The sequence below is a fragment of the Acomys minous genome, assembly GCF_964271855.1.
Source record: "Acomys minous genome assembly, chromosome: 3".
Taxonomy (NCBI): Eukaryota; Metazoa; Chordata; class Mammalia; order Rodentia; family Muridae; genus Acomys; species Acomys minous.
Genome location: NC_140485.1, coordinates 31,045,132 through 31,070,174, shown reverse-complemented (window position 1 = coordinate 31,070,174; position 25,043 = coordinate 31,045,132). Strand labels below are relative to the sequence as shown.

General features: G+C 41.5%; 1 protein-coding gene across 1 annotated transcript; it reads left to right on the top strand.

The window, feature by feature from the left end:
- Positions 1 to 3,385: 3,385 nt before the first annotated feature.
- LOC311593612 (small cell adhesion glycoprotein-like) lies at positions 3,386 to 3,724 on the top strand (the record flags this gene model as incomplete). Its single annotated transcript, XM_084774956.1, has 1 exon — positions 3,386 to 3,724. Exon 1 carries the CDS (start codon positions 3,428 to 3,430, stop codon positions 3,722 to 3,724), a length of 297 nt encoding a protein of 98 aa, XP_084631082.1. The 5' UTR covers positions 3,386 to 3,427.
- Between the last annotated feature and the right edge of the window lie 21,319 nt (positions 3,725 to 25,043).

The following is a 25,043-nucleotide window of genomic DNA, read 5'->3' as shown; positions in this document are numbered from 1 at the left end:
TCTCCCTTCCCTTTCCTCCACCCAAACACTCTCCCATATGCCCTTCCCTGCTCCTCTTCAAATCCATGATCTACTTTTATGTTGTGTGTTATTATATACATATACATGCATGTTTATGCACATATATTGCTAAGTATAACATTCTCACTCCGTATAATCTACTTCTATGGTTTGCAACTGAATAACCAATTGCTGGGTTCCTCCCTGAGGCAAATATAATCAAAACACATGTATGAAACTGTCAAAAACTAATTTTTAAAAAGTACTAGAAATGTGCAGCATCGCATTAAGGATCATGGCAAGTGCCCTGTCACCATTATGAAGGCTTAAGTTAGTATACCTTTTCTCTGAAGCAGTGTGTCCTGCCAAAGAAGAGCTTAATGGTGATCAGTTCCTCCTTCCAATGGTCTTCTATAAGAAATTGACCCTAAAGTAATCATTCTGACAGCAAACAAACAAAAACAACAACAAAAAGCTGCTTTCGTTTTTGAGGTGATTGAGTAAATAAAGGGACATTGAGAAGATTAAAGAGATTTTCCCCCCATTAAATATTATCTTTTGGTAGAATTCTTGAAGTCTTGCAGATATAACCACAATGTTATGTAAGGTTAAAAAATATCACAATTCTGAAATTACATGTCCAGCATATCTATGAAAGATGCACACAGACAAAACACCCTCAGCAAATATGCCCGAGTGCTTCATACAGTGATTCGAGGGTAGTAGAGAGGAAGTGGATGAAATCATTCAAGAATGAAAGATCTCCACTTAAGTTGTTTCTGTGATCTTTAAATGTTGTAAGGATTTATCCTTTATCAGTGCTATATAGAATGTAGAATCTTCCAAGAGCATAGCATGGCTTTTCATTAAGTAATGGCTGCAGATTTTATTGGTTTGGGTTTAATGTTTGTTGCTTTGGTTTTCAGGCCAAGTCTCTTTATGTAACTGAGGCTGGCCGTGAACTTTATACATAGCCTCGGTTCATCTTTCATGTGCGATTCTCCCAGGAGTACTGGGATCATAGCTGTGTGCCACCACACTCACTCAAACTTTATTTATTTGGGGGGAGATAATATATTTTAAAAACTCTTTTTTTTCTTTTTGTGTTCCTCTTTTTTTTTTTTTATTGTTTCCCTCATTTTTTGAGGTCACAGAGATTTTTTTCCCTTTCATCTATAGGTATTTGGTTTCCTTGGCATGGGTTTATGAGAAAGATTATAATTTTCCATGCATTCCAATTCTTTACCTCTGGGCCGGTGCTGACGTCACCATCTCTTGTAGTGTTATTGGTGGCTGTCCTTCTAAGGACGCCTCTGCCATGCTCTTCTTCAACAGCACTTTGCTTATTTGCTGACCCTCTGAACTTTCATACACTTTCAAACCAATTTACTGAAAAGCTGTTGGGATTTTTTTCTTTTAGTGTCTGCATCTGTACACGTGGTGTGTGTGTATGCATGTGTGTCTTTGCATGTATACATGTGCAAGTCTATGCAAGTACATGTCTGAATGTGGAGGCCTGAGGTTAATGTCGGAAATCGTCCTTCATGTATCTCCCATATAATTTGTTGAGTCAGGGTTTTCCAATCAAACACAGAACCCATCTAAACTGAGATTGCTAGACTCCAGCCAGTCTGCACTGGGGATCCCCGATCTCCTCTCCACCTCCCAAGTATTGGACTATGGGCAGGGCCACCACTCTAGCCTGGAGTTTGATGGGTTCATGGGGGCTTAAAGTTCTAGGCCCCACACTTGTATAGCAAGCGCTTAACCATAGATCATCTCTCTAGACCCTGCTGGGTTTTTTTTTTTTTTATGAAACCTATATGCATACAGTGGGGACCAAATCCAAGAAACCACTGTCCAGACTAAAAGCAACTCTACAGTTTCAGATCTTATGTCTATGTTTCCAATCTATCTTAAGTTGATTCTTATTTAAATGAAAAAGGTCCAATTTTATTCTTTTTTTTAAATATAGGTAGGCACTTTAATGACATTTATCAAATATAATCCTGTCTTTCCCCACTATGTGCGCTTGGCATTTTTGTCAGTGCATCTATAGTCGATACATACAGTTATTTCTGTGCTCTCTATCTTATTTGGTTGACCAATGCCTACTTTGTGCCATTGTCATATTATCTTTATTACTGCATTTATGCTGAAATTAGCTGACGGGGTTCCTTCAGCTTTGATCCTTTCGTTTAAAAATTGCTTTGCCTATTTAATGTCTTTTGTAGTTTCACAATTTTTTCTGATTTCTGTAAATTATAATATTGGAATTTTGATAAGGATTTTTTAAAGCTGCACAATGGTAGAGCACCTTTAATCTTAGCACTATGGAGTCAGAGGCAGGCAGATGTCTGTGAGTTGGAGGCCAGCCTCGCATGCAGAGCAAATTCCCAGACAGCCAAGGCTACACAGAAAAACCCTGTCTTTAATTTTTTTTTAATAAATGGAAGAAGAGATGGCTCAGTGGGTAAGCTGTTTGATGAGCAAACATGAGAACGTGATTGTGGATACACAGAATCCGCACACAAGGCAAGCATGGCAGCACAAGTCTGTACTGTCAGCCAAGCAGCGTGAAATGCATGGTTTCTGGAGGTTTTCTGACTAGACTAACCAGTTTAGCCAAATGATGAGCTGAAGGCTTTAGTAAAAACTGTCCCTTCAAAAAGGTGGAGAGAAACTTATGCAAGGCATTGCATGGCAACCTCTTACTTCCACATACTTTCACACAGGATAGAACATAGACCACACACACACACACACACACACACACACACACACACACACACACCATTTATATACACTAAAAAGGAAAAGAATTGAGGCTAAGGAGTGACCTTTAGCTCACTTGGAAAGGTGTTTGCCTTATAAGCAGATGGACATGATTTTGAACAACAGAATCCACATTCTAAAAAATGTTAAAGCCAAGCATAGAAATCCACATACAAGCCACACAGTTATAATCCAAGTACTGAGAAGATGGAGGTAAGCGATGCCTGGGACTCACCAGCCAGCCAGTCTAGCCTATTTGACAAATTACAGACACGTAAGAGACTCTCTCTCAAAAAAAAAATGGTGGAAATCCCTGAGAAATAACTGCTGTCTTCTGGCTTCTCCATCTACCACTTCCTCCCACCACACACACTCATGCACATCACAAAGAAAATTCATTAGTCAATTTTGGTACCTAACATTGATGGCACAGAAGTGTAAACTATTGTACAAGACTACTGTCTATAAACAATTTCACACCCTTCAAGTTGGGTAACCTAGAAGAAACGTACTAACTCAGGAAAATGGAACCTACCAAGAATGAGTCGTGAAGAAACTGGAAAGTGAAAAGGATGTGCGGCAACCGGCCTGGCCCTGCCGGCCATCAGACTGGAAAGATCTGACCCTCTGAGATACTCTGCCCTCAGCACCAATGGACAGTCTACCAGCTACACCTTCTCCTCCTGCAGAGTTGATGACCGTGCCAGTTTTCAGGCCCCTGAAGAGCCTGTCCCTACAAGCTGAAAAAGCCAGCACAGCATTCACTGCAGTTGTTATCACCTTGGGGCTCTTCATTCTGTTCTCGATGATGACCTTGATCTTCTTTTACCTGCACAAAAACAAAGGCAGCTACATCACCTACAAGCCAGCAGAAGGGAAGGCCAGTGGCATCCTCCAGATGGAGAGTGTCTCGGCCAAGGGCAGGGAGAAGGAAAAGTGCTTCATCTGACCATCCCCAGAGGCTGTAGTTAGGGAACGTCTGCTCTGAAGCCACTGAGTGGCGTTGAGTGATATGGGCAAACCCACTCACCTCCCAGGACATCACCAATGCCAGGGCCCAGGGACATGGAGAAATCTGCTCATGATCTCATGATGCTATAGAGGTGGCTTTGTAAGGAAGTTGGATGCCACAGGAAGGCGTAAGGCCAGGAGGGATAGGAGTGTGAGAATATTATCTCCTCTGTTTGATCTGAGCTCTGCTATTCCCCTAACAGCCTCAAACTTACATTGTTTTTATCCAAATTAAGCAGTATGAAAGTCAAAGAAGAAAAAAAGAAAGAAAGAAAAAAAGAAAAAGAAAAAAGAAAGAAACTGGAGAGCGTAATAAAAATAACAAGTAAGGGTACTGAAATAGTAATAAAATGCTATCAAATATAATCCCAGGAACAGATGGTTCAATGGCTGAATCCTACCAGACACTTAAAAAATGAATCCCCTCAAACTCTGACAAAGAAGGTGTACTTTCTATATATTAGCTCATCTTATAGGCCAGAACTACTCTGCTATCAAAGACATTATTTTTAAAAAAGACAATTATAGGCCCTGATGAACAGAGATGCATTAGTCCTTAACAAAATACTAGCACACTGGATTTAACGCTGCACAGAAAAAATCAGCCACAAGATTAAGTGATGTCTATCCCTGATATGCAAGGTTAATTCAACAAAAGCTAAGTAAGTAAAAATATCCAAATTAATGGGATGAAGATGAAAACCCACAGGAACAACCTAGTAAATCCAGGAAAGTATTAAATGAAATTCGATGTTCTTTCATGATAAAATCTCTCCCTAGGAATTGTATGCAAAGCATCAAGCAGAGAAGAGCAGCTGACTCGATGACAACCAGGAAGCAAGGAGCGTGAGGGAGGAGCCAGGGACCAGAGCACTGTACAGTGAACACACCCCATGGGACTTATCTTCTCCAACTAGGCTGTGTCTTCCATCATCTCCCAGTAATACTCTTCTAACATGAATTTGTTGGGTGCTGATCTAGGACTCAGAACCCCCAGATGCCAACTAGAGCCCTAGAGCACCAATTACCTATCAATGATCCTGATTGCTATCAGTTGGGTTTACCAACTAGGGTCAAAGCCTTGAACACATGAGCATGGGGTGGGGGCAGTTTATATCCATCACAAATGGCTTCTCTTAACATTTCTATTCAATTTAGTAATGAAAAGTTTTAAGCTGACCAATTAAGTAAGGGGGTGGGGGGAGAAAGAAAGCCACCCATATAGAAAAGAAAAGAGTAAATTTGCTTTTCTTGAAGATGACTTGACCTTATTTGCTAGAAATCTCAAACCTGCAACAAAAACCTGGTATATGTAAGTCTGCTCAATAAGCATTCTGAATACAAAACATAAAATCAGCATCATTTCTACATGCTAGTAGTAAACTATCCACAAAAGAAATTAATGAAACTGTTCTATTTATAGTGACATCAAGAATAAGATAAAACACTTAAAACGTAAGTTTAACCAAGGAGTTTATATCCAAAGTTCACTGAAAGTTATAAAATACTAGTGAAAGAAATGGAATGAAAGGTATTCATGTTCGTGGAGTTGAAAAATGAAGGCTGTTAAAATGTCCACACCACTCAGAATGATCTAAGGGTGTTCTGCAAGCCTTACGAGGATGTCTTGAGGACAATTTACTTAAAGCTACTTACCATTGTAGTTTTAAACCCTCCCAAGTGTCTTTTCTAGTCAAGGAATTGTAAGGAAATATTCGTTCCTTCAGTTTATTTGCTTTCTCAGTTTTATAGAAAGGCTGCTTTACCTACTATTTCCAGAGGTCACTGACATGCCTTTAGTAGTTCATTTTTATCAAAATGCCATCTGAGGTCCCATGTCTGTGGAAAGAAGTCTTCAGTGATGTCTCCTAAACAGGGAAATGCCCAGAGTTTTCTTTATCTTGCAAGTTGACAGACTGTAAAAAAATTATTTATGATATTCAAGGACCTACTTACCTCTTTGTATTTCCATTGATTTAGTCTTTGGTGTCTGAGAATTTCATACAATCTTGCTAGAACATTGACTAGTTTAAATATATAAATAAATGTGTGTATATGTGTGTATGTGTGTGTGTGTGATATGTTATATATACTATATATGTTAATATACCCAGCATGTTTACTTATTTCCAAAGAAAGAGCCAGGCAAAGTATCTGGTCAGCTTGCTATAAATAGACACCATTAATTAAGTTTTAAAAATTTATGGCAATACTTTTCATCTATTTAACATAAATTTTGTTTCCAGTGAGTTCCATTTCACAGACAATTGTCTCTTCTTATTCCTTTTCATTCTAATTCCCACATTTTCAAATATTTATGATATTCTATATTGATTTCCCTTTGGCCCTTACATGTGAATGAAGTTAATTCTTCATGGACCATTCATTCCAGGTTTCTGTGTAGACATGTAACAATTAAAAACCATGTTAAAGTAAGTATTTTTAACCTCTAATGTACATAGGGAATTGAGAGCCGCTCCACAGAATTACTCCGTAGTTCAGTAAGATTTTTCTTCTCTTACCGTTATACTGACAAACTGCTTCCTGCAAATAAATATACCCAGTGTGTAAAACCCCCAGCACGGTGGTCTTAACGTGGAGACCCCCACCAAGAACCAGCGAGACCAAGGTTTCGGTTGCAACACGCAAGAGGCTTTATTGCAGGGGGTCGGGTACCCGGGCGTCTCAGTCTCTGGAGAGGCTGGCGCGCCGAGCGAGTCTTTCGGGGGGCCTTTTATAGGGATTTTAGCAGGAAGCGCGGGTACAGAAGCGAGAAGCGTAGTTACAGGGCTCTGATTGGTAAATTTAAATGAGGCGAGGTTATGGCCCGGTCATCAGATGGGCTCTAGGAACAGGGGAGTTTACCCGTTCTCTGGGCCAGGTGGCCGACCATAAATATCTTGTTTGACATGAGGTGAGGTTATGGCCCAGTCATCAGATGGGCTCTGGGAACAGGGGAGTTTACCCGTTTCCTGGGCCAGATGGCCGACCATAAATATCCTGTTTGACAAGGACAAACTGTTTCTGTTATCTCGGCATGCTTTTATCTTTCTCCTCTGGGCCCCAGGCCTCATCTTATCCCGGGAACCTATTATTCTAGTCTTGCCTTGCAAGATAGCGTTACTGCTGCTATGCTTGCTATGGCGGGTGCACAGGGGAGGGGGTCTTACAGTGTGTGTAAATCTTTGTTAGTCGCATTGTCATATATGTCTATATTTCCTATCATAGGGAATCCAGGAGGGTCCCTGCTTCAGCCTCTTGAACCCCATTGCCACTGTGGGGGCTGAGTGTGGCTGCATGTGTCACTGCTCTAGAATTACACGTTGCCATTTCCCCCTGACATTCACAGCTAGATGCCTTACACACACACACACACACACACACACACACACACACACACACACACATCTCTGTCTGTTGTTACAGCTTTTAGGACCCTTCTTCTTTCTTTGTGGTTCTGAGACTTGACACTTGGGTTTTGTTTTCCTACTACATGTATCTGAGTTCTAGGAGCAGAAGGTCCTACCCATTGCTAGCCTCATATTATAAGGCCACCATAGTTACAGGACTGTGCTATGGCATCCTCTGTAGGCTCTGTTTCTTAACAATTAAACTTTATTATACAACCCAACTCGTTTACACAAGAGGAAAAAAAAAGGTTAAAGGGAAAAAAGAGTGAACCTTCTGGTATCCATTCGATGGGACTGGTCCCTAAATGTCTCTGGCCTGCATGCTGGTCCAGCCTGTTCACTTCTCCTTTTGATCCACGTGCACTCAAGCCCTGTCTGAACCTGCTGCTGTTCTCTCCACCTCCCTGTCTCACAGGCAAAGGGTGGTCTCCTTCTCCCATTGAGGGTCGATTAGAAAAACAATAGTCCAGGTGGAGTCCCCAGGTCTGCTTCCTAAATTCCAGGCCCAGGGTGGCTCCACCCGGTCTATCTCAAGGTTAATCTCAGAGAGTACCCATGGTGTGGCCAAGGGTAAAGCCTGCCAAGACTGCTTTCACCTATGACAAAACTTGCAGTCTTCCCACAATCCTCCTACCCAACTATCCTCCTAATCAGCATAAATTAAGGAGAAGACGTCATTCAAAAACTGTAAATTATTCAAAAACTCTCTGGCTGCATTACTTCAAATAAATCGCATCAGAACTGACATATTTATAGTGCCATTTTTATCTTCAATACTATCATGACACCAATTATGGAAGTATGTATACACCAATGGAAAAGAACAACATTGTAATATTATCTTTTATAGATCTTGAAAGCAGGTGGTAAACAATATTAGCAGTTATCTTCAAACAATGAAAGGTGTAATTCAGAGAAAGAATAGTCATTTGATGGCAATCATCAGAAGACTACAGCAAACCAACAAGTAGATGAATGACGTTGATTTATGCTATGGATGTTTGTTCTGGTTGCATGGGCACTGTTTGCATGTGACTGACACACTCTAGGACATTCTGCTACGTAAACCGCTGTAGCTCCCGACTGCCTAGCTAACGTCTTCAGTTATTAATTATTTGCAGTAGCTTGATTTTCCTCTAATAATTTCACAATCTCCTTGGCAAGAACTAGTAACAAGTAATGAAAAACAGAGACAAACATTCCCCAAACTACATAACAATGCAGTTAGAAGTTAGTTTTGGTTGTGGAAGATAAAAGCCTCAGGGAAAAATAGCCCTTCTTTTATGGAAAACACTTGAGAAATATCTTTGAAATGTTGGTGACACCTAGTTCTTTATGAAGGGAATTAGTCATGATCCTGATGGAGCAAAAACACAAGGGAATTTTCAATGAAATGTTTTCTTTCTTTCTTCACTGATGCAACATTTGAAATGGGAGCACAGGGCATGTTTTTAAGCAAAAGTTGTTGTCAGCATGCATGGTTCTCTACAGTAAATCACCTGGAATTATATAAACAAAAAAATGTAGACATAAAATTAGAGGACATGAATTTAATGCCTGCTTTCAGTTGAACTGTGATTCCTTGTGTGTGAAGGATTAAATAATGCCTTTGAAATGTCTTTTAAGCCTTCATTCAAAGGACTCTAATGAAAATAAAGCGCTGCTTAGGAACCATTAAAGCACAGTTATACTTTATGGTCTAATTACTTCCTCATTAGACACTTAAAATGTCCAAAGTCACTGAAGAATCAAAGCAGAGAATTTGAATTCTTCTGTTCTATACCCAAGGCTCAGTGTGTTCCTTCTCCTTTCAGAAAAACATTCTTATTTATGTGAAGAAAAAAAAAAGATAAGAGTTTTCTCTATAACATTGGAGCCTTCAGCCTTCTGGCCCAATATATCTGACAGACATATTTGTGAGGCAGGAACTATTGAGGACTTGCTTACCCTGTCTTGGCAGAGTTTGGCTGTCTACTCTGCCTGCATCCAAGCATGACCTTTTTAAAGGCGGAATTCTGTCTTGTAGAAATGAGGACCTTTTGCCCAGTGGCTAGTTTGCCACATTTGAAGCCATCTCCATAAGGAGGTTCTTTGATGCTCATCATCTTCTTTGAAGTAGGCTGGGTGTTGCCAGGAGTTAACCTGTCTCATTGCCAATGAATCTTTAAAAGTAATAAAAACATTTTTAAATGCTATATTCTGCATGTCTCTAGGGTTTTCTGAAGACCTTGTCTTTCTATAGAGTCATATCTATCTGTTGTACCTAAGATGTATATTCTTGTTTTGGGTGACTATTCAGGTAGAAAACCATCTCTGTCATCTTTTCATTTGGAAAGCTACTAACCTGCACTCCTGGCATACTCAGATAATCAGGTTTACTCCTTCTCAAGTCTCTGAGGGAGTTGAAGATCAGGTAGCTTAGTTTTACAATGAAGCTTAATTGTTTAGGGGTTAAGATGTTTTTAGGTCTAGATAGGTGTTCTAAGTTGATAATGACAATATGTGATGGAGATTGATTTGCATTCAGAAATTTAGATGTGCCAAGATAGGAAAGATGTCTTCTTCAAGGCTGTCAAATACAAATAGCCAAAACACTAAGAATTTAACATTTATATAATTCCTTATTGTGTCACGGTTCTTCTTGCCATAGGTAATCTATTGTATATATGTGTAATAATATAAATGTATATGCACAAAAATAAAATAGTAAAATAATAAAGTAAAAAAAAAAGAGTTTTGGTTGACATCACAGAGACTCCAGGTTGGAGGTCGGCACAAAGCCCACAGCCACTTGTTCCTCTGGTCAGCATCTCCCTCTTCCTCACATTGCCTGCTCTACTTTTCTTGAGCTCTCTGCTCTTCAGCCTGGAAGCTTGGAGAAATAATCCTGGTTATAATCAGTGGAAAATCCAACCTCCGGCTGTGTGAAAGGAATAGGTCAAGCAGAGGCTAAAGGGTGAACTCAGTAGCGGTTTCTATTTATAGTAAAATGGCTGGTTGGCGTGCTTTATGCATTTACACTGAATTCAAGTCTATAAACACTTTACATTCTAGGACCCCCACGGTCTTTGGGGCTGGGAGGTCTGTTAATCCCTAAGGGATTGAGTTTCAGAATTAGATATTCTGGTCCAGGGATTGGCTCTAAGCATAAAAGTCATGAAGCAAGATTGAAATCGGCTGTGGATACAGAGGAAATACAACAAAGACAACTTTGGTACATATTTTCAACAAGTTGAGCAAAATTCCTACTAGCCATCTAACTGATGCCTAATATATCAAAAAGTGTGAGAGTGCTTCAGAATGCCACATAAAAATCGCATAAAGAGGTTTCTTATCCCTCCCAGGAATGTTTTTTATGACCCTTGCTGTGATGCTTTAGTGTTACTCAAGAAAGATGCCATATTGAGCAGATAGAGCAGAGAAAGTACCAGGGAATTACAATGATTCTTGTGATGCAAATAATCTGAAAGAAGAACAACCTGGGGAGGAAGGTTTTGTTTGGGAGCTATTGGGATGGGATAAATGATATTTTCTAAGAGCAAGCAAGAGGCAATCCTGTACCTGGGCTATCCAATGACTATATCCCCACAGGCCCTTCCCTTGCTGTCTGACTTCCCCAGTGTCTTGAGGTTTGCATCTTGAGTTTTCCAAGCACTAGAAGCCATGTTCTGGAATAATGGCTGTAAAATATGCAACATGTATGTCTCCTTGACCAGCCAAGCTACTGAAAAGCATTTGGTACTTCCTAGGTACAATAGCTCACAGTGCTTTCTTGACCAGTGGGTCTTATCAAAATGGAATGAGTGTGGACAGTTCATTGCTCATATGGTCCTTTAGGTTGCCACCCAAGTATGTATGCACATTATCACATGTGCCACAGACCACATATGAAAATCAGAGAACAAAATTAGATTCTTTACCTCACCTTCTACCGTGAATAAGACAGGATCACTTTGTTGCTTTCTATTGTGTGTGTCTGTCCATCTGACCCACAAGTTTTCAGAGATTCTCCAGTGTCCACCTCCAGTCTTCACACACACACATACACACACACACACACACACACACACACACACACACACACACACACACACAAACAAACAAACATGCACACACAGATTTGTGCTAAGCATTTGGCTTTTACATACGCCCTTGGGATCCAAACTCTGGTCCTTACGCTTACACAGCAAGCCCATTTTACCCTTTGAGTCAGCTGCTCAGCTCACAGAATTGTTCTAGAATCTGTTCTATTTCAAGAACCGCCATTTTCTTTTCATAAGTGAAAGCTCTTACTGGGCTTCATGTTAAATGCCCTTTGCAAGCAGAGAAGGTATATAAAAATGTGTTGCTCCATTTTTCTAAATATTAAAGACTTATTTTTCTAAATATTAAGGATGTTTCTCTAAATATTAAGGATTTATTAATATTGATATAAATACTCAATAATGACTTGTCACTACATAGTTGTGAATACTCTTTATTGTCTATGATAAACATTACTAGAGACTCCACTGACTTCATCAAAATACTTTATACTTTCCAGTCACTCATTCTTCCTCTTCTATCTGTCTCTTATTTTTCACCCCAAGTCATATTATCTTTTCATTTATCAGTAGTTAATAGCTCCGTGGAGATAAATATTGTTTGTTTCTATTGTCACATCTTAAAAACCTAGAAAAAATGTTTAATATGTAGTAACTACTCCACATTTCTTAGTGGCCAAATGAATTTAGTCCACCCTCCCCACACTTTTTGAATACTATTTGGATACATAACAAATATGTACCTAGCAGATATCATGAACAAAACGCTCTTATAAGAACACAAACTAACTTATATCAATTCAAATAACTCTCAGAGTCCCTGGGGATACAGACTTCCTCAAGCTTAATGGCAGAAGCAGGATTTGAACTCAGACAACCCATCTGTGAGTTATAAACACTTTGTTCCTTTTAATTCTCCGGGAGTGAACAGACAGTAGGAAAATATGTCCTCTTTCCCTTTTCACTTTAGAACTGAGTATCTTATTAGATGACTATTGACATATATTCACTTATGCACTGAATTTATGGCCATAAATTTATGGTTCAAAGCCCAAAGGCACCAGCTGTTTACAACAGGAGGGGCCCTTCCCTGACTCTTGTGCTTGGACTAGTTCTGCTTCATAGGGAAGCAGGCAACTCACCTCCCCTCTAACTCTAACCCTGTACATGCCTGCAGAATTCTGAGTAGGATGTTTGATCCGTATGTGCTGCAGCACTCTTTCTTGGAGGATGAACCTAGTCAAAATCTCCTTCATGAAGTCCTTAGGAAGACTCAAGTAAATCAAGGCATGCAAAACGTGTAGACGTGTATCTCCTGTTATTATTGGCTTTCTGTACCCTCCCAGGTAGTGTGTGCATACTCAAGATACAGGCTTAATCCACATATTCCTTTCTCTTTTCCATGTTTAAATGAAAGCAAATAGCACCATGCCAGCATGATGGCTGTGTGCACACAGAGCCCAGCCTCCCCATTACTACTCCATCTTCAGAGCTCACTTCCTCTTGTACCACAATCTTAAAATTTTGATTAAAATTAAGTCCGGGTGTATTTTCATTTGGCCTTTCTGATAAAATTCCTCTCTTGGGAAAAAAAAAATGTTGATGATGATTTTCTGTCACTTTTCTATCGCTTCTCATTATTGTGGTAGGAACTGCAGGGTTAGCAACCTGGGGTCATTAATGAGACCAGTCAATGGAGCTTGAGTGATGGTGCAGGGATCTGGTCTTCGGAAACTTGTTTGAATTCTGATGGGGTTGGCTGGTAGCGATCTCGCTGCAAGGTAGACTTGCAACGGCAAGTCGGCTGCGTTCACTTACTCTTGATGCCTATTGGGAATGAGGCGTTTGCTAATAGGAGTGGAGAGGGAGAGGCCCATCAAATCGTCTCCCAGCCTTCACCCTACCCAGTGACATTGTTGCCCTTGGTAGCCCCATTTGAAAAACAAAACCAGAAAAAGTGAGACATGCATAAGACTCAGCTGCTGCCAAGGTGATAAAGGAAGAGTTCATCTTATGACTGGGCCTTTCTAGGCAGGGCAGTTGATCCTAAAATGGGCCAAGGAAGTTCTGCAGGGAGTGGAAGGTTCTAGACACTGGCTGGCCATCCAATCTCATCTAAGCTGCGTCCTTAGAGCACCCGGTAGGAGGGTGGAGGAAGGAAGGCAGATTGCAGCTGCCAGCAGAGAGCACCACATGCCTAGGAATGGTGTGGCACACTTCAGGAGCAGGGATGGGCAATGGTTCTGGGAAGGGAAGGCGCCTTGGTACTACTGTCTCACAGCAGTCTTCCTCTTAGGAAGGGAGGTGGAGGGAAAGCTCAAAACCTGCTTCTTGTCTCTGGACTAAAGGTCAAGAGACTTAGCAGAACAATCAGACATGGTGAACAATGCTGGAGCAATTTGCCTCTTGAAGCTGGATTACATGGCTTTAGACCACATTTTAAAGTAGCCGTGCTATTCATGTCCCCGTGAAAGCTACCTGGAAGTAACAGACTATCCCCAGACTCTGATGCCCATCTTCTCAAACTTCCCAGGAGCTTCTGTCCCCCCCCCTCCCCCTGTCCTCCCCCCCCCTCCAACTTAGCTTCATTCACTTCCTGCAACTGGGCATCTCACCAGCTGGAAGCCACCATACCCCCACCCTCCCCACAAGGACAGCATCACCTTCAGGGGCTGCTGCTTTGCTGGCTCTGTGCACAGAGCTTTCTTCACATGGAATGTGGGCACTGCATGGCTTTCCTGGTTGCTGCGGGTGCACTGGAGAAATAGGCTCCCTGGCTCTTGGGGAATCGAAACTACACAGTTTCACTCTGCTCCGCTGTGTTGTCTGTTGGCTTTCAGCATTCCCTTGTCCCCACAAAAACCTCAGCACAAACCCTTCGCACGGATGTTGTACAAAGGGACCTTTGATGAGTGTGCTGGCACCTGCAACCCTGGGTTTACAGTGTCGTGGAGCTGGACAGTGCTTTTGGAGGAGCGTTGAAGCTGAGAACCCCACCCCAGGCAGCTGGTGAGCAGAGACAGATAGCAGGGTGAAGAGGAGGGGCCGACAATTGAAGGACTCTTTCCGCTGCCTCTCTGGGTGCTCTGAGTCTCAACTACAATCTCTTGTTTTATAGACACATAGATAGAAACTATACATAGAAAGCAATATATCTCCAGTCTCTAACCTTAACTGAATCCCTCACTGAATCAAAGGGAAAATGGGTCACAAAAACAAATGCATGGCCAGATTCTTGGTAACCAGTGGCAGGATCCACTCTTAATGAGAAGGCTGGCTCTGGAGCTAGGCTCTGAAGTCTTCCCTCTGTCTTCACTGTTAACTAGACAGAATCGGTGGTACTGATTACATACCTTTTCTCTTTCTTTCTTTCTTTCTTTCTCTCCTTTGTGGCATAAGGGCCAAGACAGCAGACATCACTTGTAAAGATTAAAGGATCTGGTATGTCTGAACTAACTACAGCCATGCTTCCTTCACAGTAGGCATTCAGTAATTGCTAGCTGTCGTCATCAATATCATTTATCAGCATCATGATGGATTTCTCCTCAACTGGAAGGAGGTGGAATTGGCTTCATAAATTGATAGGTAGGTATCAAGGAGGCTGAGCAGGATGTACAGTCATATATATGCTGCAGAGGCAGTGTAGCTAACTTCCAGGCCCTGCCACTGCTGCCTCTACTAACGTAGTCAACATTGGTCTCTCAGGGAGACAATAATTGCCAAAGCCAGTTTATCTGAGAGCTATATATAGGGGTTGGGCCTATGTTGTATCTGGTCCCTTCACTTTGCCATGAAGAGAAGCTGTGTTCTGTTTCCTGCCTAGGTTCATACAAAAGTGGATTGCTCCATCACAGGGCAACGCTAACCCAAAAGCTTTAAACCTAACAGATCCTTATATAAAATGGTAGTACTATAAAAGAGAGATAATAGTGAATTTTCTCATTGCTGTGACTTAATACCTGACATTTAAAAAAAAATAGGAGAAGAATTCTTTGGGACTCATGGCTTGAGAGTCCAGTTCACCAGGGTGTGGGAAGCATGCCACCAGGAGGGTGACCCTTCTTGCCCACCTCAACATGGGCCAAAATGCAGAGAGAAATGACAGGGAGCAGGGCTGGGCTATAGGCCTCAAGGCCCGCCCACTATAATCCACTTCCTCCAGCAAGACTAAATTTCCTAAATGTTCCAAAACTTCCCAGAACAGAACCTGCAGCATCCCTGGTACCTACCTATGCTGTCATAGGCAATCCACCACCCAGCAACTTTCCCCCTCCACTGCCTACTCAGTCTTAAACCCACATTCCTTCATCTTTCTCACCCAAGAAACCAACATTATGCTGGGAGACTATTAAACCAACTTCTCCATTGCTCTCCCTGCATTGGTTCCAAACGGCCTCTAGTCCATTTTCAGGGGCAACCTTGAGCTCTAAGAATCAATCACCTTTTCAGTTTTAATAGTTTCCTAAATAGTTTTCTCTTAGGTTAAAAACGAACATGCTCACCAGGCCTCTGCCTGCTTTGGGTTCTGCACCCTCCAAGTTCAAGTTCAAGGAGACTGTACTCCAAGTTCAAGTTCAAGGAGACTGTACTCCAAGTTCAAGTTCAAGGAGACTGTACTCCAAGTTCAAGTTCAAGGAGACTGTACTCCAAGTTCAAGTTCAAGGAGACTGTACTCCAAGTTCAAGTTCAAGGAGACTGTACTCCAAGTTCAAGTTCAAGGAGACTGTACTCCCACAGACTCACTGCACTCCAGCTCCTCCAGCATCCTCCAGATGCTCTTTCCTGCCACAGAGCTTCCCCTCCCCACTCCCTGCACTGCCCCCCACCCCCACCACGCACTGTACACACTGTCCTCTCCTCCTCTTCTGCTGATCCCGGTCAGGTCATTATTTGATATTACTTCCTCGTGTGACCCTCTCCCCATGTTTCCCATTCTCACGGCATCCAGCTGCGGGGTTTCCTAAACGAGTAGCCGTCACGACTGTGCCACCTCCATTTACAATATACACCGGAACACGTGAAAGCAGAGATCCATTCTGACCTCTGCAGAATGTTCCACTCCCTTCTCTGTCGCTGTGATAAAACACCCTGCCCGAGAGCGTCCTTGGGAAGGAAAGGACTTGCTTGTTTGGCTCATACTTTGAGGTTCCAGTCCATCATTTAAGGAAGATGGGCTAAGAAGTCAGAACACATAGGGGAGCACTGCTCACTGCCTTGTTCACATGCCTGTGCTTAGCGTGCTTTCTTATGCAACCCCCCGACTACCTGCCTAGGAAGTGTGCTGCCCACCATGGGCTGGTGCTCCTACATCAATTAATAATCAAGACACTCCCCACAGATATGTCCCCAGGTGCTCTGATCAAGGGGGTTCCTTGATAGAGACAACTCCAGGCTGTGTCTGTCAGGTTCAGAGTTAAAACTCATTGGACCATTGAGTATCCCCCCCCATCTGCTGAGTGCGTAAATGAACAAAACAATTGATTTTTTTGCTCTTTGAGAATGGGTGGGAGAGAGTGTTGGGTACGCCTAAGTAAGGGGATTGAAGCCACTTCAGAAACATACCTAGGGAACTCAAGACTCAACACATGTTAGAGAAGGGTGTGTTTGAAGAGACTACAGCATGAGTGGTGTGCATAGGAACTGGTAGGGAACGCATGGTGGGGGTCAACAAAGCATCAGAAGCCGGGCTTCTTTAATCTTTAATCCCAGCACTTGGGAGGCAGAGGCAGGTGGATCGCTATAAGTTTGAGGCCAGACTGGTCTACAAAGTGAGAAAGTGAGTCCAGGGCAGCCAGGGCTACACACAGAAACCCTGTCTTGAAAAACCAAAAAAAAAAAAAAGAAAGAAAGAAAGAAAGAAAGAAAGAAAGAGGGAGAGAGGAGAGAGAGAAAGAGAAAGAGAGAGACAGAGACAGAGACAGAGACAGAGAGAGGGCATCAGAAAAGGGTGGGGAGGCTTGAGACTCTGCTGAAAAGAAACTGAAACTTGGAGCTGTACAAGTGGGTCAGTAGTTATGAGCACTGACTGCTCTTCCGAGGACCCACATGACAGCTCACAACTCTCTGCAACTCCTGTTCCAGGGGATCTGATACCCTCATACAGATATACATGTAGGCAAAACACTAATGTACACAAAATACAGATAAATAAATTTTAAAAGAAGAAACATCAACTCCTGTGAGGAACGGAGAGCCACTTTGTTCTGTGGATAAGAGGAAGCCTCTCCCCCAGCGGAGATCAGTCATAATCTGAAGGCTGGAGAAAAGGAAAACTTCAGTGTAAAACAGTCAATAGCGTAGCAGCCATTTCTACTTCCATACGAAAGGCTTTCCATTTGTTATAGAACTAAAGGAAATCAAGATTTCAATATATCCAATGTGTTTAATTAAATATTGTTTTTCAAACACAGTTTCAACTATCAGAACTTTTAAATGTCCTGTCTTGAATTTTCCCCCAGAGACTGCTATCCACATTCCAGCAAGCAAATATTGCATTACCAGCTAGAAAAAAATGTTTGCATATAACCTAATTTGCAACAGAGTACCTTTATTTTCAGCTAAATACACATATTTTTCCCTTTAGGTTGGTGATAATAGCTGTTGTAGAACTGAGTTTGCTTAATTCTTAAAGTAATCCTTTGTACTCTTAAAGTAATTCTTCAGTATCCTTTGTTTGTGTGGGGATGTCTGTAGATACTTACCATAACAGTAACAAAATGTTAAATTCAAAACATGCCTATCTGTTATTTTAAAACAAGAAAAAGCATATTGTACATTAATCTAAGTAACATATTTTGTGAAAATAGCTGTAGTTTCTAAAACACAAAATATCTAATTAGAAAACATCTGGGTTCTCATGTCACTCCTGTAGTAAACTTACTGTGGTACATTGTTTGACTGAAACCTTATAAAGAGAATCCTGCCTCTTGCAGATTTATAGTTACAAAAGGGAGGAGGGTTTAATACCTTTCAGATAGTCAGGACGCTATCTCACAGCTTGACCAGCAAGGACTCTGGGATATTCTTTGCAAAATGAAAGATAAACTGTGTCAGCAAACCTTACTGCTATATTGAATAAAGTTGTTGCTATCTCCTGCCTTTGCCTTCAACTTTTGCCCTAAGGATAGCTGGAACATCATGCACTCCTCACCTGAAAAATACCTATTCATTGAGCTAAGCAAGTCTTCTAAGTTATTTTTTTCCATCACACTTTAGATTTGATTTCTCATCTTGCTATACAGAACAGTAAGAAAAGAGGCTTCTTGGTAGCCTGCTAGCCTTCCTCTGAGTGCCACCAGACTTCCCCTTCTAAAGGACGTGGTCAAATATGGGGCACCAGAGTTTGTGTGAAAGTCAGTTCCCACTCTCCACTCAATGGTGGAGAATGTCCTGTCCAATGGCTAGATCTAGGTAGGAGTTCAAAGTTTACTGCACGTATTGTCCTTGGCTGGTACCATAGTTTGAGCAGGACCCCTGGGCCCAGATCTGCCAGTCATAATGTTCTTCTTGTAGGTTTCTAGGACTCTCTGGATCCTTCTATTTCCCCATTCTCCCATGCTTCTCTCACCTAAAGTCCTAATAAGATGCCCTCCCCTCTGACCCTACCCTATGAGCATATACAGGAGGAAGAGGTCCCCCTCAGTCACAGACATAGGGGAGGGGAGTAGGGGGAAAGCGGGAGGGAGGGAGGAGTGGAAGGATACAAGGGATGGGCTAACTATTGAGATATAATATGAATAAATTAATAAAAATTTTAAAAAGCTAAAAAAAGAGGCTTACTCAAATATTAAATTTTAATTTAAAAATTATAGGCTCTTCCCATTTTATCAGGGTATTGTTGAATGGTTACACACAGCCTTTACTATGAGTCTGTGGTGGCAAGGAAAATGGTGTTTAATGGCATAATTTGCTATTACTGCCTCAATTTCTGCTCAGCATATACAGTGGCTATGGAAAATTGGTAAAAATGTCAATAGAGGCAAAAGGGAAAAAAACCATGTGTTATGAAAAGCACTTGGAACACATGGATGACTCAGGAGGATCTTGGGGGCATCCCTGGGTCTAATCATCTCGGGACCACTGATTGATTTAAAATGGAAGAGCAAGATTCAAGCCACACAGCCTAATTTAACTCATAATTTTATGCTGACAAAGTGATCCATCTTTGCTTCCATTCATTCAAGAGCAGTGTGCTGCCACTTGATGACATGAAATGATTACAAGTTAGTTTTTTCAAAGCATGTTAATTACTCCGTTTGGTCTATTGCATCAAGACAGAAGTCATTTATAGCACGTATTTGGTCATTTCCAACCAACTGACATGTGTAGTGACTCTCTTAGCCACAAAGAACAGTTAATGATAATGGAGAAACAATCTCAGAGAGCAGCTTTTCAGTAGACTAAAGGTGAGCTGATGCTTATGGAGGTGACATATTCCTTCATTCGTTAAATTAAAAAGCAACTCTTCAGCCAAGATGCCTTTTGATCTGTACACTTGTTTCATGGTTTCTGCTGCTTCTAATGGAATACAAATGCCCCTAAGATTTCGCCTTTATCAAATTCACAGGCAAAGAAGTCAGATCTAGGCATTTCAAAGGAACTGCCCAGCCCATGCTAAAAGCTATAGTGAGTAGTCAGCTGATTCATCCCAGATATTTTTGAACTTGCCAGCAAGCAGAGGCAGGAGCAAAGCATGCCAAAGGCCATTTGAAGATGGCTCTGCCAACAGGGCAGGTATACACCATGCAGCCGCTTGTTCCTCCAATTCATGCTGAAACAAGATCTTGACGTCCCACATGGATGGGTTCTCAGAATTATGACCATTGTATGAGTATGAAAAGGGTTCTCTGATTTATCCGTCGTTATGAAGAAAGCATGGGGGGGGGCGGGGGGGACACGGTTTTCCGTGTCACTGGCAAAAAGTCATAATGCCCTCCTTTGGTCCTGTATCCCAGCAACCAATTATGTGGTCCTCGTACAAGATGGGCAGCTGCTAGTCCTTAATTAATTTCTGAAAGCTTTTGCATGAGCCCCTGTTTGAAGCTGGAGATGTGCAGACACTAGGACCCAGCATTCTTTACCCATTTCTCAGAGTAGTTGTAACCCACTGAGCTATTTATTATAATAGAGATGTTAGAACAGCAAATTACTCACTCAAAGCAATGCCCTCTGATCCAAAGCATCCTTCCTAGGACAGATTGCAGATTCTCGGGCCTACAGAAAAGTCCCTTCCAAGGCTCTGGCATGGATGGACATCATGGTGAGACCTTGACTGTGGCTGTGGCTGCAGAGTCCTCACTTCCCTGTGTGTGTGCCACAGGCTTCACCTCCATGGAGATGGCTGCCAACTCCTATATCCCATGGGTGCCTGTTGTAGTGCCACATCTGTGCCGGAACCAGGAAATGGATTTAATGGGCACCATCAGAGTCTCAAGATATTAACAACTATCTCTTTTGACTTTATCCGTCAAAGATGTCTCTCTTCATGACCAAAATGAAAAGTTGTGAGTCCTGTTGGCTGGAGAAGTCATTGGGGGCAGGCTCGCCTTCCAGGCTACTCAGAGAATCCTGCCAAGCTAGGATTGCTCAGCCATCGGGGCCCAGGCTCTCATCCCTACCTGGCCAAGCTTGCTGGGCTGGCCTTGTTTGGCTCCAAAGAAGCAGTAAGTTCAGGTCCATTGAGACAGCTTGTCCTAAAGAGAAGAATTTGACTTTGATTTCCATTTTAAACCATGAAAGCTGACTGCTACGGATGGAAGGCTGTGTGGATACTCAGAATAAAGATTCTCTCTAGCTAGGCAGACAAGGAATAGATATAGAAATAGAGCACAGTGAGGGAAGGAGTTATCTACACAAGGTGGCTGCCGTGCCTTTTCTAGCTGTAAGGGAAGCCATTAGTAAAACAATAATTAAAAATTCTTCTTGTGCTGAACTTACTCCCACAACTACTGAGACATAAGTATTTTTGTAAAAAAAAAAAAATAAGCCATGTTGGGCTGTTTATGCTCTTATATTCTTATGATTTGGGGGATTAGCAATATATGTAAACTTATTTCCAGACTGAGTTTGTTTTTCTTTTAAATGAAAAATATGGATAATAAAAAACATTTGTATTTTGCACAAGTGATTCCATATATCAATATGTTGATCTTTACCTGAGCAAATAATTAGGAAACATTATTAAAATATATGAATGCAGGTACGTAGACATCCTTTTAAGGGGTAGTTCTAAAACAACTATTCTACCTAAGTCTCCAACCCCCCCAGTCACAGGAACCTTATCTACACACAAAGCTGACATTTATTTGAGTTGCTTCTCACAAAAGGTGCCACTTCTGCACCCACTCCGTATCTCATTAAACTTAGTATAGCATCCATTCAAGAGTCTCTAAGAAAATCCCTAGAGAAAACATGGTAGACATGAAGGGTGTTGGACACCTTGCCTGGTTCTCTTGCTAATGTCTATCTGTTGTCAGCCAGCATAAATATCCTTCCCAAACTGAAGACACTCTAAAGAGACATTTGTACTCTGAGAGTAGTGAAACCACGGTACTCCCCACCCCCACCCCCCCACCCCCACCCAATCTGGGACTTTTCTAGAAATCTTGTGCTGAGTAAAGGAAAAAGATGAAGTTTTGTCGCCAGCCAGAGAAAGAGATTCTACACAGTTCTGGTACTTTCAGAGCACCTCTCCGGAGATACAAAGCCCATGTAATGATTGGTTAGTTTTAAGTGGAACCATACCCGTGACCAAAGCTGCTGAGTGACACATATCTCTTGTTTCATAGTTAAATATAAACCTCATGTCAGACCCTGGAAATAGATGGGATGGGTGTCATTGATCTTTGTGATCCTTCTCCTAATGTGACCACATTGAACACATCCCCCTTGTCTGTTTCTCACTGTTGCCTTTAGATAGCTGATGAGGATGGTTAGTTTTCATTGTTGTCTCTACAAAAATCTAGAATCATCTGGGAAGAGGCTCAGGGAAAGACTGTCTAGATCAGGTTTGCTTCTGGGAATGTTTAGGGAAAGTGATATTTTTCGTTTCCATTAATTGATGTGGAGGACCTCACTCACTATGGCTGGCACCATTCCCTGGGTTGGGGGTGTTAAACTGAAGAGAAAGGAGAAAGTTAGCTTAACCACACACATTTATCCATTGATTCCCACTTGGGACAGTGGATACAATGTGACCGGTTCACTCCAGCCTGCACTTCTGTGACTTACCTGTCATTATAGGCTAACCTGTAACCATGAACCAGTAAACCTTTCTCCTTGAGGTTACTTTCAGCATGGCACTTTGTCACAGCAATGGAAAATGAAACAAAGATGTTTATCCTAGCTTGCTAAGGTTGCCAAGACCTAGCTCCAACCCTAGTAACTCCAGTAATAACAGGATTTGACTTCCTAGAACAGAGGGATGCAAATGTCAGAACCCAGGGGGCAACCTGGACTCAGTTGGTCTCTGATAGAGCACCCACAAGCCAAATGTTTTCCCTAGAATTCTTCTAGTGTTTAAAGCTCAATCTGATGAGACAGGGATGATATAAGGCTTACACTTCAAAGTTTTTTGAAGATGATCGAGAATAAAAATAAATGCACCTCCTCCACCCAAGGGACAGAAATCTTAGACTGTTCCCTAGGACTTTAGTGTTCTCTTAGAGAAATTACCAAGGCTGCTCCTGATGCTTGTGGTTATGTAACCCTCCGGATGAAGTGATTCAAAGGGAATCAGATGCCTTCGGGCAAAAGAGAAGGGACATCTCAGTGGCACAGGATCTAGCACTTGGAAGTTGTTGTACAAATGTGCCAAAGGACCACAAAATATTGTGTATGTCAAAGTGGACCACACAGAGTGTCATCACTCAGGCCAGTAAATAATTAAAATCAAAACTTGTCAGTGCAAGCAACAGGTTAGTCCAAAAGGATCAAAGAAGCAAAAGAAACATATCTGAAACTGACTTTTTTTTTAAATAAGGCCAGGCAGGGCTCAAGAAAATAGTATCATTGCGAAAATGATTTTGCAAATGTATGATATTTTATTTACTTTATATTGTTAACTGTTTACTGAAGCTTTGGGGATATGAAATTCTGTCTTAAGATGACTGCTTGCCCTGTTTTTAATGACTCGGTACAGAGTCCTGAAATGTGTACACTTGATCTATCTTGTTATAAATATAAAACAGCTGCCTTAGTTTTCCTCAATAAATATGACTTTCATTAAGTAAAACAATTCTGAGAGTGCATTTTCGAACAAATTTTTCTGATTGACCTCAACATTCTGTTTATAATATATAACCATGCAAGGAAAAAAATAGCATAAAAGCTGGGTGATTTCCTTAATTCACAAATTCTTTGTTATTTCCCATGGAGTGGCTCACATCTGGAAAAGCTCATGCAGTAAAATAATATGGCAAAAGAAAATTTGCCTTAAGGAATTTTAAATATATGCCTTTCTCATTCTTAGTTGTTGTATCTTAATGAAGAAATTTGAGGAGAGAGAGAGAGAGAGAGAGAGAGAGAGAGAGAGAGAGAGAGAGAGAGAGAGAGAGAGACGGGGGAGAGAGAGAGAGAGAGAGGGAGAGGCAGAGAGAGAGAGAGAGAGAGAGAGAGAGAGAGAGAGAGAGAGAGAGAGAGAGATGAGAGCAGGATGCAGTGTGGTAGTTCCTACAGTGTGGTACTTCCTAGGTTTTGAAAGGACACCTGAGTATAATACTGAGCTCTCTGCCACAAAGTAGCAGTGTACCAAAACAATTCCAGAAAGTTCAGTGTCAGAAAAGTTTAAGCAAGAACCTCTATGCTGCCCTTTATCTTTGGTCCTTGTGGGGTTTTTCCAGCCATGAAGGCTGCCTTTGTTCAGTACCTCTGACCTGGCTAGTAAGCCTTAGATTTTTTTTTTCTGAGCTCAGCCTTGGCAGACGCAGCAGGTGCCTGTTGCTCATCAAATCCCTACAACTACACAGTGTTCACTGCTAAGGGAACTCATCTTGCCTCTTTGCAAGTAGGTCAGAATTGAAGGATCACATCAGAGAAGGCAGGGAAATTGCCTTTCCCCAGTAACAGGAAGCCACAGTGTGAAGCCAGATCACTCACAGCAAGACTGACATTGGAGAAACATTCTACGTTGCACCTGCCTCCAAACCTTTTGTGAGATCAATAGCACAGTTTGGCAGAGGGCAAAACTGCTGTGTACTCAGTCTTGGGGGCTGGAGTGTGTGACAGGGAGGGCGTGCCATTTATTGCATCAAGTTATTCCTGACTTTGTGTTATTAATGTTACAGCACAGTGCTTATTTCCTAATTAATAGCCACTACAATCTGTAAGTAGTTTGTGGGGGAGGGTTCATGTGTATGAGGCTGCACAAGTACATATACACATACATACATATAATTCTATCATCTTTGTCTATTATTTATCAATCCATATGTATGTGTGTATATAGTCATCTGTTTATTTATACTTTTATCTTTCCACTTATCTTACTACACCTGCACAATCATCTTTACATATATATCAGATAGTATTTATTGATGATATGTATATATAATCTATTATCATCTATAAAATATTATGCCCATACATCTATTTATCTATTAATCTAGATATATAGCTATACTTGAGAACTCATTGTTATGCATGTACCAGACAATATTTGCTGACAGTAGATCTATGTATCATCTATAATCTTTCTGTCTATCCATTTGAACCTATTTATCTTGCTATCATCTACCTATCACTTTATCTATCTGCCTACGTGCCTGTCATGTTCCCATCCATCTTGGTATCTATATAGAATGAAAGA